Source organism: Apis cerana, linkage group LG1 (genome assembly GCF_029169275.1).
Source record: "Apis cerana isolate GH-2021 linkage group LG1, AcerK_1.0, whole genome shotgun sequence".
Lineage (NCBI taxonomy): Eukaryota > Metazoa > Arthropoda > Insecta > Hymenoptera > Apidae > Apis > Apis cerana.
This window is the reverse complement of record NC_083852.1, coordinates 23,620,095-23,634,045: the sequence shown is the minus strand read 5'-3', so window position 1 is coordinate 23,634,045 and position 13,951 is coordinate 23,620,095. Positions and strand designations below refer to the sequence as shown.

The following is a 13,951-nucleotide window of genomic DNA, read 5'->3' as shown; positions in this document are numbered from 1 at the left end:
TACTTACCACTAGAGTCATTTCTGTATCCTCATTGGACAATCAATTTCTTGAACAAAAATTTCATTGGTCAACAGCTTTGTTGACCGATAACATCATACGAAGTCTGTTCTTTATTATTTGTTTCCCTTCTTATTTTATTTGCTTACAAATACTTGTATTTATTGAAAGAAATAATTAACGTTTTAATACAATTGCATACTTATTAATATTAATAATATTAAATTAAAAAAATTTAATTACTTTTTATTATCAATATACATTATTTTTTTATATATTTACTACATTTATCTTGGTAAAATTATTTTTAATTTATTATGAATTTATTATATTCTATATTATTTTTTTATCCATAAAAATAATAATAAAAGGAAATTATTTATAATATTTAATAATATTTGTTAATATAACTAAAAATATAAAATATGAAATACATTAAAACAATATGTAAAAAATATTTATAATAGAGTAACATAAATATTAATTACTGTAACATAAATATTATTTTATATTCGATTAATAATTATATTTTATAATATTATAATCATATATATAATTTAATCTATACGTATATAGTATTAAGTTAAAAAGTGCCATGGTTTTGGAACACAGCCAATGCTTATAAAATACGTCAATGACTGAAGCGACGGTAGCGCGATATCGGAAACCCGAAGTTATTACGAATAATACGGAAAATCCCGAGAATTGCCGAAGCGATTCAGTGACGTCATGCTGAAGCAGAAGAGATAAGACAGTCAAAAAAGTGAAGTTCTGTTTTCTAATATATCCGCATTTTGTGTAGATATCTTTGTTTGCTACGTGATTTCAAAAAATGTCGTACGCATACCTTTTCAAGTACATTATCATTGGAGATACAGGTAATTATCTAATGTTTCTACAGAAGCAAATGTTAAATGATTTTTACATTCTACACTACGTCGACCGTGACAGAACCCATTGTTTTCGTTTCTTTGGATGATAATATTTGTGATTCGTAAATCTTTGTAGCATTCCTATAGATTACAATGTATATGCTTTACATTAACATTTAATACGAACTAAATGTATGATTCAATATATCATTTATACACACAATTATTTTTGTATAATAATTTTGTCAACTTAAAAAATGTTTTATTTCTTTATTTACCTTAAGAACCGATCTCTTGTAGAATAAACGCAATATTATTAAAAAGTGAGATTAGATGTTATAATTGAATTTGTTTTAAATATTTGTATGACGTTGTTATTGACTTGTTTACTTTTATATTGTAAATTTTATAAATATAATATGTCTTTGAAAAATATAATATGTCCTTTGTTTTAATGTGAAGTAAATCATGAGCTATAAATAAATATATTTAACATATAATTTAATTATATATTTATATTTAAACAATTTATAGCATATATATATTATTTACATTTATTGTTATTTATAATTTTATAAAAACATGATCAATTTATATTAATTATTTATTATAAAAATTATTTTTTTTAAATAGGAGTTGGAAAATCTTGTCTACTTCTACAATTTACCGATAAAAGATTCCAGCCTGTTCATGACTTAACAATAGGTGTTGAATTTGGTGCTCGTATGATTACAATTGATGGAAAACCAATCAAACTTCAAATCTGGGATACTGTAATTATTTATTTTTTTAAATAAATTGTAAAAAATATAAATAAATCTATATAATATTAAGTTTTTATAAATTAATATGATAATAAGTTTTTTTAATTTTTATAATTTTTATAAGAAATTGTAATTACTAATTTAAGTAAATTCAATCTATAGGCAGGTCAAGAAGCATTTCGTTCTATTACACGATCATATTATCGAGGAGCAGCAGGAGCTTTATTAGTATATGATATTACACGTAGAGAAACATTTAATCATTTGACTACTTGGTTAGAAGATGCAAGACAACATTCGAATTCTAATATGGTAATTATGTTAATTGGTAATAAAAGTGATCTGGATAATAGAAGAGAAGTACGAAGAGAAGAAGGTGAAGCTTTTGCAAGAGAACATGGACTTGTTTTTATGGAAACTAGTGCCAAAACAGCAATTAATGTAGAAGATGCATTTATTAATACAGCAAAAGTGATTTATGAAAAAATTCAGGAAGGTGTATTTGACATAAATAATGAGGTAAAAATCACAATTGCAATTAAAAACTAAATCATTATTATATTATATTTTTACTTATTATTATTAAACAAATTTAAAATGTATAATACAAATTTAGGCAAATGGTATCAAGATTGGACCACAACATTCACCAACAAGTCCTAGTGGATTAGCAGGTACTGGTGGTCAAGGAAATACGCAAGGTGGTGGGTGCTGCTAGGGGCTGGGGGTTGCCTGTCCACCGCTTCATCCTTCTCCAATTTAAATTAATCTTTTTACTCCTGCTCCTCATTTTATTCTCAACCAATTACTTTGTATATTTTTTGCGTGTGTCGCATCATGAGGTAACAAGTGACTCTATTGATGTATTTATTATTTAAAAAAAAACATATACATACGTATTAAATAGGAATATTATAAGGGAAAATGTTATATATATTGCTTAAATCATGAAACCTAATAAAGTTTTAATTTACAGATTCTGGCTAATGTAAATTTATTAGTTTTAAATAATGTTTGTCATATGCTTTGTATACTTAATTCATTTGTATAGCAATATAGTAATGTTAGATTTTTAGTTGCATTCATAAAATAGTTGAAGCTTTTAGCATATACAGATAATTTTACTTTTAATGTGCTAGAAAGAAATAAATAATATTTTATCAATACATTTCTATATTAAATTTTTATTTATCTATATTATCTATATATTTAAAGTTTTATAATTTTAGTTATAATATGTTAAAAATTCGAGGAACAAATTGATTACAAATTGGATATTGATCAAGCGGGAAAGGATAGGCACTTCTATTTAATATTTTGTATTTGTTCACATTGTATATTGTATGTATTGTGCACTGATCTGATTTAATTTAATAATGAATTACATTTAATATATATATATATTTATTATATATATATATATATATATATATATATATATATATATATATTTATATATATATATATATAAATATATATATATATATAAATCAAAGTGATTTGTCAAAGATATGATTTACACTTGACTACCTAAAGTGACACCATGTATATGTATGTATCAATGTATGAAATGACGAATATATAAAAACATATAAATCAATTTTTTGAGGCCTATTTAACTAAATATCTTATTACTTAATCAATTATGTAATTGGTATTGTTATTTTTGGTATATTTTGGAAACAATATTTTAATTATATGTAAATTAGGCTGTTTTATAATTTGTATATTTAAGTAAATACAATTACATTTTAGTAAATACAATTAAATTTTAATTTAAATTTTAGTAAAGAAAAATTCTCTAGTTATATAACCAAATAACCACGAGTAGTAATACCAATGAAAAATATAAAAAAATAATGCTACCTATATTTTGTCCATTTAAATGTAAAAATAAACATCATATACATACATTCTTATTTTATGATTATATGCTTAACATTTTTAAGTATATGGAAATATATTTAACTATGAAATATTTCAATATAAAAATTAAATTATAAAAAAATAAACTTATTTATTCATTACAAATTTTTTATATCACTATATTGCAATTTTCAATTAAATTTATTTTTAAAACATTTTATGATGTTTACAATAAACATAGGTTTATGTATATAGTCTAATGTCAAATGAAGGTGAAAATTGAAACATATTATCATGATATGTACTTAATTTTTATACTCGTTTAATATTAAAGTTATTGTATTATTCTTAGAATATATATATCACTTTGAAGAAATTATTATTTATTAATTGCTATTATTAAATATTGTAAATGCATGATATTGTCTATAGTAAATTTGACATAATTTTTTGATCAAAATATACATACATATCAAATATTTCATTTCGTTTTATTTAAAAAATGTATGTGTCCAATGATTTGATTTGTATTGTTTACGATATTTAATATATATTTATTTCATCGAATCTATAAAAAATTATAAACAATATGAACATATATTTTAGCAATAGAAAATCTAGTGATTTGCTATGAAAATCTATCAAATCTTGCTATATAATTATCATATTTATTATTTTTTTTTTTACTTTTTATTTATGATTACTATATTTTAAAATATACGATAATATTAATGATAATTAATTAATTATTTTTTAATTAAATTGACGAAAAATAAAATTATAAAAAATTTTAAAAATAAAAAATATAATATATAATAATTTAATATAATTTAAATTATTTTATATCAATTTTTATTTACTAAATTAGAAAAAACTGTAAAATAAATATAATAAAAATATAAAAATTATAATTTGAATGAATAAAAAATAAAAATAAATCATTAATGAAATAAAATTATATTCTAATAGAAATTAATATAGAAATACATTATAGATATAATTAATTAAGATTCATTTCTTTATATTTATTTGCAAATTATTAAGGAAAAATGAATAATTGTATTAAATGTTATTTATATTTTTAATATACTAAAGATTTTAATATCATTTAATAATAAATTTAATATTAATGTATTATTGTATTTTAATATAAAATTATAACAGAACGGAATTTGAAACAAGAAAGAAAGATTGAAAACTTTATACCGGAAGAAGATAAGTAAGATATGAACAAAGTGATAATGATATTACAGTAAGCATAAAACAAAGATGAGATAACAAAAACATTAGAATTTAATAGATCATTTAAATGAGTAAAATATGAAAATAAATGTCATTTTAAAAATAATTTTATGCCAATGAATTTTATGACTTATATAGCTACGCCATTGGAAGTGCGCTTGAAATAGCGGTTTGATACTAAATGCACGCTACTCCTATTCCAAGCGATTCACCGTATTCCATCGTACGCGCGGACGGGAAGCACGTATTTATTTCGTATTTGGTACGAATTTCGATTTGTTTATTAATAACACTATCTGTTATTTTTTAATTTTTTAATTGTTATCTTTTTAATATTTATCTATCATATCTAATCATTGAATCCACAGTTACGTATCGATACAGTTTTAATACAGTTATTAATTAAAAAAAGTCAGTTAAAATAATTCATTAGTTATTTGCCGCACTTTTCAATGTTAAATACATTAATATTTAAAAAGAGTGTTAGTGCGCATTTATAAAGTTTCCGTTTATGATAGCCGGATCTATGCTACGTAATCTTTTGAAACAATTCGTGTATTGATGAAGTAATGAGTTTAACAGAATTATATGTTTTTTAACAAAGTACAGATCTGGATTTAATGACATAAACTGTTGGAATAATTTTAGGTAGGTAATATGAATTTTAATATTTAACTGCATATTGTATTTGTAAAATAAATATTTAAATATACTGATATCTTTCAAACGAGCATAAGGTTATATATTCGTCACTTAAGTAAAAGTATTATAAAAGTACTTTGATTTTAAAACATTTAAGTATTTCAAACTATTAAAACTAAATATATACTATGAAAATGCGGTCCTTGACCTCATTCCAATCCGTATATTGTTTCAATGCCTTTTATAGGTTAGGAAATGTGTTTATTATGACATTGTACATATTAGCAATATTTAATTATTGACAGTTATATTTCGATATACAATTTTTAAACTTATTTGAAAAATATTTGAAATATTGTTTGTTATTAATATTTATAATATAATATTATACATAATATTATATTATAATTAAAAAAAAAATCTGATATCATGAATGAATAAGAAACTTTTTTAATTTTTTTTATATATGCATAGATATGTATATTTAATAATTTTTTTTATAAATTTGTTTCTATTGAAGAATAAAATTAAAAAAATTTATATATTAACTTTAATTATTTATTTATTTGCTTTTATGTGACTTTATTTATTTATGTATATTTGAATTTTAATATTTATAAATGTTTATATTATATGAAAATTGTAAGAAATATTATATGAATTTATATATACGAAGTACTTATAATAATTAAATTTAGTTAAATATTATGTATATAAAAAATTTAATAATTTTTATTTTTTTTAAATATAATTATATTTATATTATTATCTTTTATGAAAATCTTAAAAAAAAATAAATATATGTAATTTAAATAACAATCTTGTGAAAAATTAAAAAAATTTGATATAATCTTCATAGATTTCACTATGAATTTAAATTGAATTAGATTTTCCATATTCTTAAATGTATTATTTTATAATAAAGTTTTAGGAAATATAGAAAAAGCTAATCATATTTTCTTAAATATAAAAATTGAATATATCTTTTACATATTTTATATACTATAATTATCAGCATTCAATTATAATTATAAATATATTGTAGCTATATACGTAATAACTAATATTTCCTAATTTAATTATTAAAATTATTATTATCTTCTTAAGATATTTATATTATTTTTATATCGATATTTTTCAATATATTCATTGTTTATGTTTATATTAATTATTAATCATAATTAAATTCTAATTGCATATCAAAATATCGAATGTCATTCATTGTCTATTTCGGTCATTATCTTTGTTTTTCTTGCTATAGTTGCAATACGCAGGGTCTTTGACTTACATGTCATCCTATAATATACACATCTCACCCGTTCATCTAAATACACAAGTGCAACTAGTAAAATATTTTCTGAATGAACGTAACTGTATAGCGACACTCTTTCTGGCACAAGGCATCGTTAATAGTACTGAAGCGGTGACACCACTCGGAAGAGTTAATGAACATAAAAGACCCATCATTTAGACTTCCGAGATTGAAAAAATATGTATTTTATTGACAAAAAATTTAATTAAAGCAAAAAATTTAGAATTAACAATTTAAAAAAACTTTCGAAATTTTCTGATTTATTATTTTATACTTTGCAGTGTATTATAATTTTGCATTTTTGTTTTAATAATAAATGTGTTATTTCAAGTAAAAAATTAAAAAATATCTAACAGTTTAAAAGAAGTAAAATTCTTTTATGATATAAAAAACAATAATCAAAATTACGGTTAAAAATTTTTTAATTCATATTTAAAAATGTCATAATTTTCGTTTTTTTCAGATATTAGAAATTTTTTTTAGAATTAGAAAATAAATATCTTTTAATAATTTATAATAGAATTTTATTCATAAAATCATTATCTTTTTAGAAAAATTTCAATATTTTATCTTTATTAAAATTAGTTTCAAGCATGCCATATCAGATAAAATATTGATACAATATTTCAATTTTATTTAATGATAGAAATTATGAGAGTTTCAAATCTTGTATAATAAATATTAATAACATTTCTAAAATGAATATATATTAATAAATAACAAAATTAATAAAATAACAAATATATAATATACTGTTTTTATTATAATTATCATTATGCAATAATTTGTTTTATCCTTCGTTTTATTAAATATTATTTTATTTTTCATAAATCATAAAAATTATATCTAATTTTTCAGGAGATGTAACATTGTCGAATGTGTTTATTTAACGCATTTTGGCATGATTGATGAATTGGTGAAATGATGATTTTTCATATGGATTGACAATTAGAATTTACACATATTTTAATTTCTACCGCAGCTGTTATACTATTATCATGACGAGTGTCGTTCCACTCACTGATAAACAACTTCACCAGTTGGTAAATGAATATCATAGGAAGATTTTAAAAAGCTTCTTTAAAAACTTGAAAAATGTTTTAAAAAATCATAAATTTGTAATGATTTGGAATAAAAAAATTTTGTTTGAATTTTAGAGCATCTCTATAGGAAAAGCTGTAAATCCTACAGAAACACCTGTAAAAGAAAAACATGTACGAAGTATCCTTTTTAACAAAAAATTCTTTTGTTCTATAATTATTATCTTTTATAAAATATATTATTAATCATATTAAAATTTGAAAATTTTTTTTTGAGAATATAGTATATATACCTTAAAGAAATGTAGGTGCGATTATAGGTACACATCAAGAAAAAGGTGGAATGGTATTTTGGTTGTATATGTTACGACAGCCATTACAAGAGAATCAGATTGTCGCGTGGAAATTTTGTCACGTGCTGCACAAAATATTGCGAGAAGGTCATGAAAAAGTGATTCCGGATTCCCAAAGGTATCGCGGAAGATTGGAAGATCTTGGAAAATTATGGCAACATTTGCGGGAAGGATATGGTCCATTAATTCAATTGTATATAAGATTATTGATCACAAAGTTAGATTTTCATAAGAGAAACCCACGTATACCCGGAAATCTTCAAGTAACATCAGAGGAACTTAAATCAATCGGAGAAAATGATATCAATATTTAGTAAGTTTTTATTTTAAGTTTTTAATTTGATAATTTTCTGTTTATATTTTCTAATTAAATTAAATCATATTATATATTTTTTTTTTCTATTTAGCTTCCAAATGTCAGTTGAAATGTTTGATTACATGGACGATATTTTGAATTTACAACGTGCAGGTAGGTACGGATTAGATTCTTGTCTATCACTATGCTTTTTGAATTGCTGAAGTTTTTAACTTTGTATTGATTAATAAGAAGCAGATTATCCTTCTTATACTTTCTGCTGACAGACGCTTTGCACGAGTAACAGCCTCCGATACATTATTATTATTATTATTTTATATCAATTGTATTATAGTAGTTTCTTGGTGTGAAAGTACTCATCGTACTTGTGAAACGAAAATAGCACGGTATCAATTTAGATTTTGTTATTTTGACGTAATTAATCTGCTAGAATCTCGATTATCCAGATCGAACTCAACCAAGGCAGACCGGTTAAATCGAGATCTGCATGCTGAATATATGAACGGAGGCGTCATTGACGGATGAACAGAACAATTTACACGACGGTAATATTTCTTTATTTCGTGAATTACCGATGAAAAATCTGCTGCAAAAGGATTTGTGTTTTTTATTAGATTCAATAAAAATTGCGAAAAGAGAATGTGATATTTGCGATCTTCACAAATAATTAAATAGGTGCAATTAAACTCGTTCCAGATATATTTATTTCATCATGGAAACCGGGGATATCGCTTTTAATAACCACTTCCTTATCAAAATCTTTTTAAAAATTTTTTCAAGTCGGTAATAAAGATTTGTGCCGATATTAATTTATATAAATGAAATATTTCAGTTACTACTTCTTTGAAGAATACACCCTCAAATTCCATGACTGTCAGTGGACAGTGTCGGCTGGCTCCGCTAATTCCATGCGTTTTAGACGCATCACAGCTTTATGATTATTGTGTAAAAATTCTATTTAAACTTCATAACACTTTACCTGCGGATACCTTAGCTGGACATCGCGATAGATTTTCTAAACAGTTTCAAGAATTAAAAAAGTTTTATAATACTGTTAAACAAAGACAGTATTTTAAACATCTTATAACAATACCTACGTTACCTGAGGTAAATTGTAATAATTGTAATAAATTGTCTTCTTGATACAAATTATTATCATTTATAATAAATTATATATGATATGTAATATATTTTATATCTTTTATGTCTTATATTTTATGTCTTATATTTGTTTTAGAATCCACCAAACTTTTTAGTACAATCTGAATTACGAACTTATGTTACACCAATAGTAGTATTACCACCAGAAGAATCTTTAGATTCTGAAGTTGTTGTTGATAGTCTTATTGATACTTCTGATACCAATTCAATATCAGGTGATCAGTTAGATTCTACGCGAAATGGTTCAATTTCACCTGATGCAATAGCAGAAAGGTATGCTTAGAAATTAATTATATATGATATTTATTTAAAATGTAAAAGTTACATCTGATCATTTATTATTTTAGAGAAAGTCTCATCGATCATTTGCAGCAAGAAAACAATCATCAAAGACAAGAATTACATCGTGTATTAACTGATCATCAACGAATCGTTGAAGAACTTCAAATTCATGTTACTCAGTTGAAATCAGATTTACTTGTTAAAGTAAAAATATTTTAATTATTTGTTAGTATAATTTTATTATAAATTTTAATAAATAATTATTTTAATTTTGTAGTGTAATGAAATTGAACAAGAAAAGCAAATTAATCAAGATTTTATTAAGCAAAAAGCCGATATGATGATGAAAGTTCATGAAAGCGAAGGTTAGAATGTTCCATTTTTGTTTTATTATATTTTTGCATTATTATTGTTGTTGTTGTTGTTGTTATTATTTATTATTATAAAAGTATATACATAATGTAATTTTTTTCTTTTTTTTTTAGAAAAGTATAAGATTTTACAAGAAAAATTTCAAAAATTAAAAGATGCATATGCAAAATTTAGAGATGAACATATCAATTTAATTAGAAAGGTAAAATTATTTTAAATTTTAAAAAAATAATGTGGAATACTTAATATAAATTTTGAATAAATTTTGAATTTAGATATGTTTTTTTGTAATAGAAAGTCGAAGTAGACAAGCAATTAGGAATGTTGAAAATGTCACAAGAACAATCTGAACGACGAACAACTGAAGCAGAACGTCGACTTGAAGAATTAATACAAGGCCAAGCTATAACAGAACAAGAAAGAAAAAAAACCGTTGAAGCTCAACACGATTTGGATGATGTAAAACAACAATTGAATGATACAAAAACTGAAAACTTGGTTAATACCTTTCTTTCTTTTCTTCAGTTTATATTTATATTTTTTTTTAATTTCGTTCCGGTAAAGATATAATATTTTAGGCTTTGATTGCCAAAAATGATTTTATAACTTCTGAAAAAATGGCTTTAGAAGGGGATATACACGATTTATTAGCACAGAAAGAAGAATTAGATTTAAAAATTGAAAAATTAGAAGTTGAAGTTGAACGATGTCGTAGTGAAATGAATACATATGCTGATACTACATTGCATGAATTGTTATGTAAGTGCTTTATTTTATCTAATAATAAGAAATAATTTATGATTATTAACTAATAAGAAAAAATTTTTATTTCAGTAAATTGTATTTTCAAAGCGGAAGATATTATGCAGTATTCATTGAGTACTATTGATAATCCTGCAATATCTGATTTAACTTGTACACCTCAATATCTTGAAAAATTAGAAGATCCTATTTTGAAATCATTAGATGCTTTAGATGCTGCATACACTGGCTATATATGTGATACAACAAATGGAAAAGTGCTAATTAAAAATGCAATACATGTTGCATATATTTTGGGACTTTATATTATTCATGCTAAATCTACATCCAATACATCTATTGATATTGCATTAGGTGACAGTAAGTTTCAAATGTTAAAAATAAATTAAAAAAATATATATTTATTTATTATTATATTTTAGAATTCACTGACGAATGTAAACAACTAGGATTACAATCATTATCTATGTTTAATCACATAAGAGATAAATCACCAGTGACTATGGGTCAAATCAACGAAGTAAAACAACACTTCAAGAAAGTATGCGAAATTGCTACTACATTATCTACTATACAAGGCAATGTTGAAGTTATCGGCAGTTTAGTAGAAACGGAATTATTAAGTATGGATAAAGCAATAGAAGAAGCTGCAAATAGAATACAAGTAATTATGTTTTATATTTTAATATCTTATATATTTTAGTAATAATTGCTAAATTTTATATTTATTATACTTTATTATACACTTTCTTATACTATAAATTAATTTTACACCGTTAAAATAGGATATGTTGGAGAAATCTCGTGCAGCAGATTCAGGTTTAAAATTAGAAGTAAATGGGAAAATTCTAGATTCATGTACAGAATTAATGAAATGTATAAGAAAATTAGTTAAAAAATCGCGATTGTTGCAAGCAGAAATTGTAGAACAAGGAAAGGTAAAAATATTCAATATAATGTTTTATATAAATGTTGCAGTATATATGTGCCTGCAGAGAAACAGAAAGAAAAAGTTTATTTTAAATTTTAGGGCACTGCCTCTGCAACGGAATTTTATAAACGTAACCATCAATGGTCTGAAGGACTTATATCAGCAGCAAAAGCAGTTGCAATGGGTGCTAATCTCTTGCTGTAAGTAGAAACAGTTTATTGCAATTTTTATTTGTTTATGAAAAATTAATTATTATTCGCAGAGAAGCTGCTGATAAAGTTGTTGCTGGAAATGGTAAATTTGAACAATTAGTAGTTGCATCGCAAGGGATTGCTGCATCTACAGCACAACTAGTAGTTGCAAGTAGAGTAAAAGCCAGTAGAAATAGTAATAATTTAACTGCTCTTTCTGAAGCATCAAGAGATGTCACGCAAGCAACAGGAAGTGTTGTTGCAATTGCTAAAAACTGTAGTCAACTTATTGAAGAAAATGGTAATTTTGTTATATAAAATTTATTTTTATTTATTTATTTTTTCAATACAAAATTAATGTTGTTAATATTTTACAGATGATTTAGATATTTCTGGACTACGTTTACATCAAGCCAAACGATTGGAAATGGAAGCACAAGTACGTGTATTGGAATTAGAACAAGCATTGGAGACTGAAAGATTACGCTTAGCCGCTTTACGACGTTATCATTATCAACTTGAAGGCGAAAAAGAATGAGTATATACGAATATAAAATTATAATATATATATTTATAAGTTTATTTTTAAAATTTATTTTTAAAAATTTCAGATTTTTGTTAATGTCAATGTGAAAATTCATTTTAACAACAGAATTCCTCATCAGCATTGAACAGTATTGAATAAAGTGTTCTATTAAAAAATAATATATTACAAGAAAAGGAAATCTATTTGGGTTGACTGAAATGAATTATTGTAATATTTGCATGTTTAATATGTAATAAATATAATTTTATTTCTTTTTAATGAAAGTTGAAAATATTTGAACAAAAATTAAATTATTATTACTCCTTTTATAACAACTTTTATAACAAACAAGATATAAAATAAATCTAAAATTTAATTAATATTATTAATATTTAATAGTTTCTAAATAATTTCAGTGCTCTTTTACTATTTTAATATTGTTTTCAAATTGATAGAATTAAATTGCAATTAATTATAGTTGGAAATAAAATTAAATTTTAATGTGAAATCATTAAGATATATAAAAAATACATAAAAAATAAAATATATAAAAATTGAATCGAAAATCAGATATTGATGTTATTTCTTAAATGTATAAATTTTATAAAACAAATATAAAGGAAAGCAAACTGTGCAAAAAGAACAAAGATAGAATAAAAATATTGATATCAATGCCATCTCCAGAGTGTTTCAAATAAAACATATAAGAAGAATTTCTACAATTGCAAATAGTGAGAAAAATATAGAGATAGAAATAGATAAGAATTGATTGTTAACATTATTTCTTGAATATTAAAAACATCTTTTCAAAAATATTCAAGAAATGGAGATTCTCATTCTATCTTATATTATTTTGAAAAGCTATCTTTTCAAAATTCAAATTTTTCAAACACTCAAAAGATAGCGCTATTGATCAATTCTTTAACTGTATCTTTATTCTTTTTCTTATATTTGTTCTCCTTTTTTTATTTTATATCATTCTACAGATGGCGCTGATTTCAATATTTTTATCTTATATCTATCCTTTTTCTATGATTTGTTTTCCTTATTTTATTCTTGACGCACAATATAAACGCTATGATCGAGATAATGAAGACTTAAAGTAATTTTTTTTACTGAAAAATTATATACAAAATATTGATTTACAAATTATTTTTAATAATTCAAGATTAGTATATTTATAAAATATTTAATGTCTATATATTTCATTATATTTTACCATTTAATTTTTTTATTTGTAATCACTTTATAGATATGATTTTTAAATATTTGAATAGATTATATATTATAAATATTATTTCGAAAATTTTAAAGATTACGA

At 22.8% G+C, this 13,951-nt stretch overlaps 2 protein-coding genes and 1 long non-coding RNA gene across 9 annotated transcripts; 2 read left to right on the top strand and 1 right to left on the bottom strand.

Annotated features, from left to right (window-relative positions):
• The first annotated feature begins 579 nt into the window (after nucleotides 1–579).
• LOC108002172 (ras-related protein Rab-2) lies at nucleotides 580–2,802 on the top strand. Its single transcript, XM_017063691.3, has 4 exons — nucleotides 580–876; nucleotides 1,504–1,643; nucleotides 1,797–2,153; nucleotides 2,251–2,802. The coding sequence occupies exons 1-4, from the start codon at nucleotides 831–833 to the stop codon at nucleotides 2,350–2,352; spliced, it is 645 nt and encodes a 214-aa protein (XP_016919180.1). The 5' UTR covers nucleotides 580–830; the 3' UTR covers nucleotides 2,353–2,802.
• Nucleotides 752–1,508, bottom strand: LOC133667483 (uncharacterized). Its single transcript, XR_009833044.1, has 2 exons — nucleotides 1,149–1,508; nucleotides 752–1,011 (listed from the first exon to the last, which is right to left on the bottom strand). It is a non-coding gene; the product is annotated as an uncharacterized LOC133667483 (long non-coding RNA).
• Nucleotides 2,803–4,878: 2,076 nt separating the features above from the next.
• On the top strand, nucleotides 4,879–12,936 carry LOC108002155 (huntingtin-interacting protein 1). Of its 7 annotated transcripts, XM_017063658.3 has the most exons (20): nucleotides 4,879–5,004; nucleotides 5,111–5,390; nucleotides 7,555–7,739; nucleotides 7,854–7,917; nucleotides 8,045–8,402; nucleotides 8,497–8,558; nucleotides 9,238–9,512; nucleotides 9,643–9,839; nucleotides 9,914–10,052; nucleotides 10,126–10,213; nucleotides 10,334–10,422; nucleotides 10,515–10,718; nucleotides 10,799–10,979; nucleotides 11,055–11,342; nucleotides 11,405–11,646; nucleotides 11,768–11,920; nucleotides 12,013–12,113; nucleotides 12,176–12,405; nucleotides 12,482–12,642; nucleotides 12,716–12,936. In XM_017063658.3, the coding sequence occupies exons 3-19, from the start codon at nucleotides 7,695–7,697 to the stop codon at nucleotides 12,640–12,642; spliced, it is 2,877 nt and encodes a 958-aa protein (XP_016919147.1). In that variant the 5' UTR covers nucleotides 4,879–5,004; nucleotides 5,111–5,390; nucleotides 7,555–7,694; the 3' UTR covers nucleotides 12,716–12,936. The 7 variants fall into 7 exon arrangements, with proteins under 7 accessions (XP_016919147.1, XP_028524659.1, XP_016919148.1 ...); XM_028668858.2 differs by having other exon boundaries at nucleotides 4,892–5,390; nucleotides 11,055–11,336; XM_017063659.3 differs by having other exon boundaries at nucleotides 4,892–5,390.
• The last annotated feature ends 1,015 nt before the right edge of the window (nucleotides 12,937–13,951 follow it).

Bases quoted from the DNA above. Each gene is read 5' to 3' on its own strand.
- LOC108002172 (XM_017063691.3), top strand. From the start codon at position 831: ATGTCGTACGCATACCTTTTCAAGTACATTATCATTGGAGATACAG. The intron at 877-1,503 runs GTAATTATCTAA...TTTTTTAAATAG, and splicing joins CATTATCATTGGAGATACAG to GAGTTGGAAAATCTTGTCTA. The intron at 2,154-2,250 runs GTAAAAATCACA...ATACAAATTTAG, and splicing joins TATTTGACATAAATAATGAG to GCAAATGGTATCAAGATTGG.
- LOC108002155 (XM_017063658.3), top strand. From the start codon at position 7,695: ATGACGAGTGTCGTTCCACTCACTGATAAACAACTTCACCAGTTG. The intron at 9,513-9,642 runs GTAAATTGTAAT...TATTTGTTTTAG, and splicing joins CAATACCTACGTTACCTGAG to AATCCACCAAACTTTTTAGT. The intron at 11,647-11,767 runs GTAATTATGTTT...CCGTTAAAATAG, and splicing joins AAGCTGCAAATAGAATACAA to GATATGTTGGAGAAATCTCG.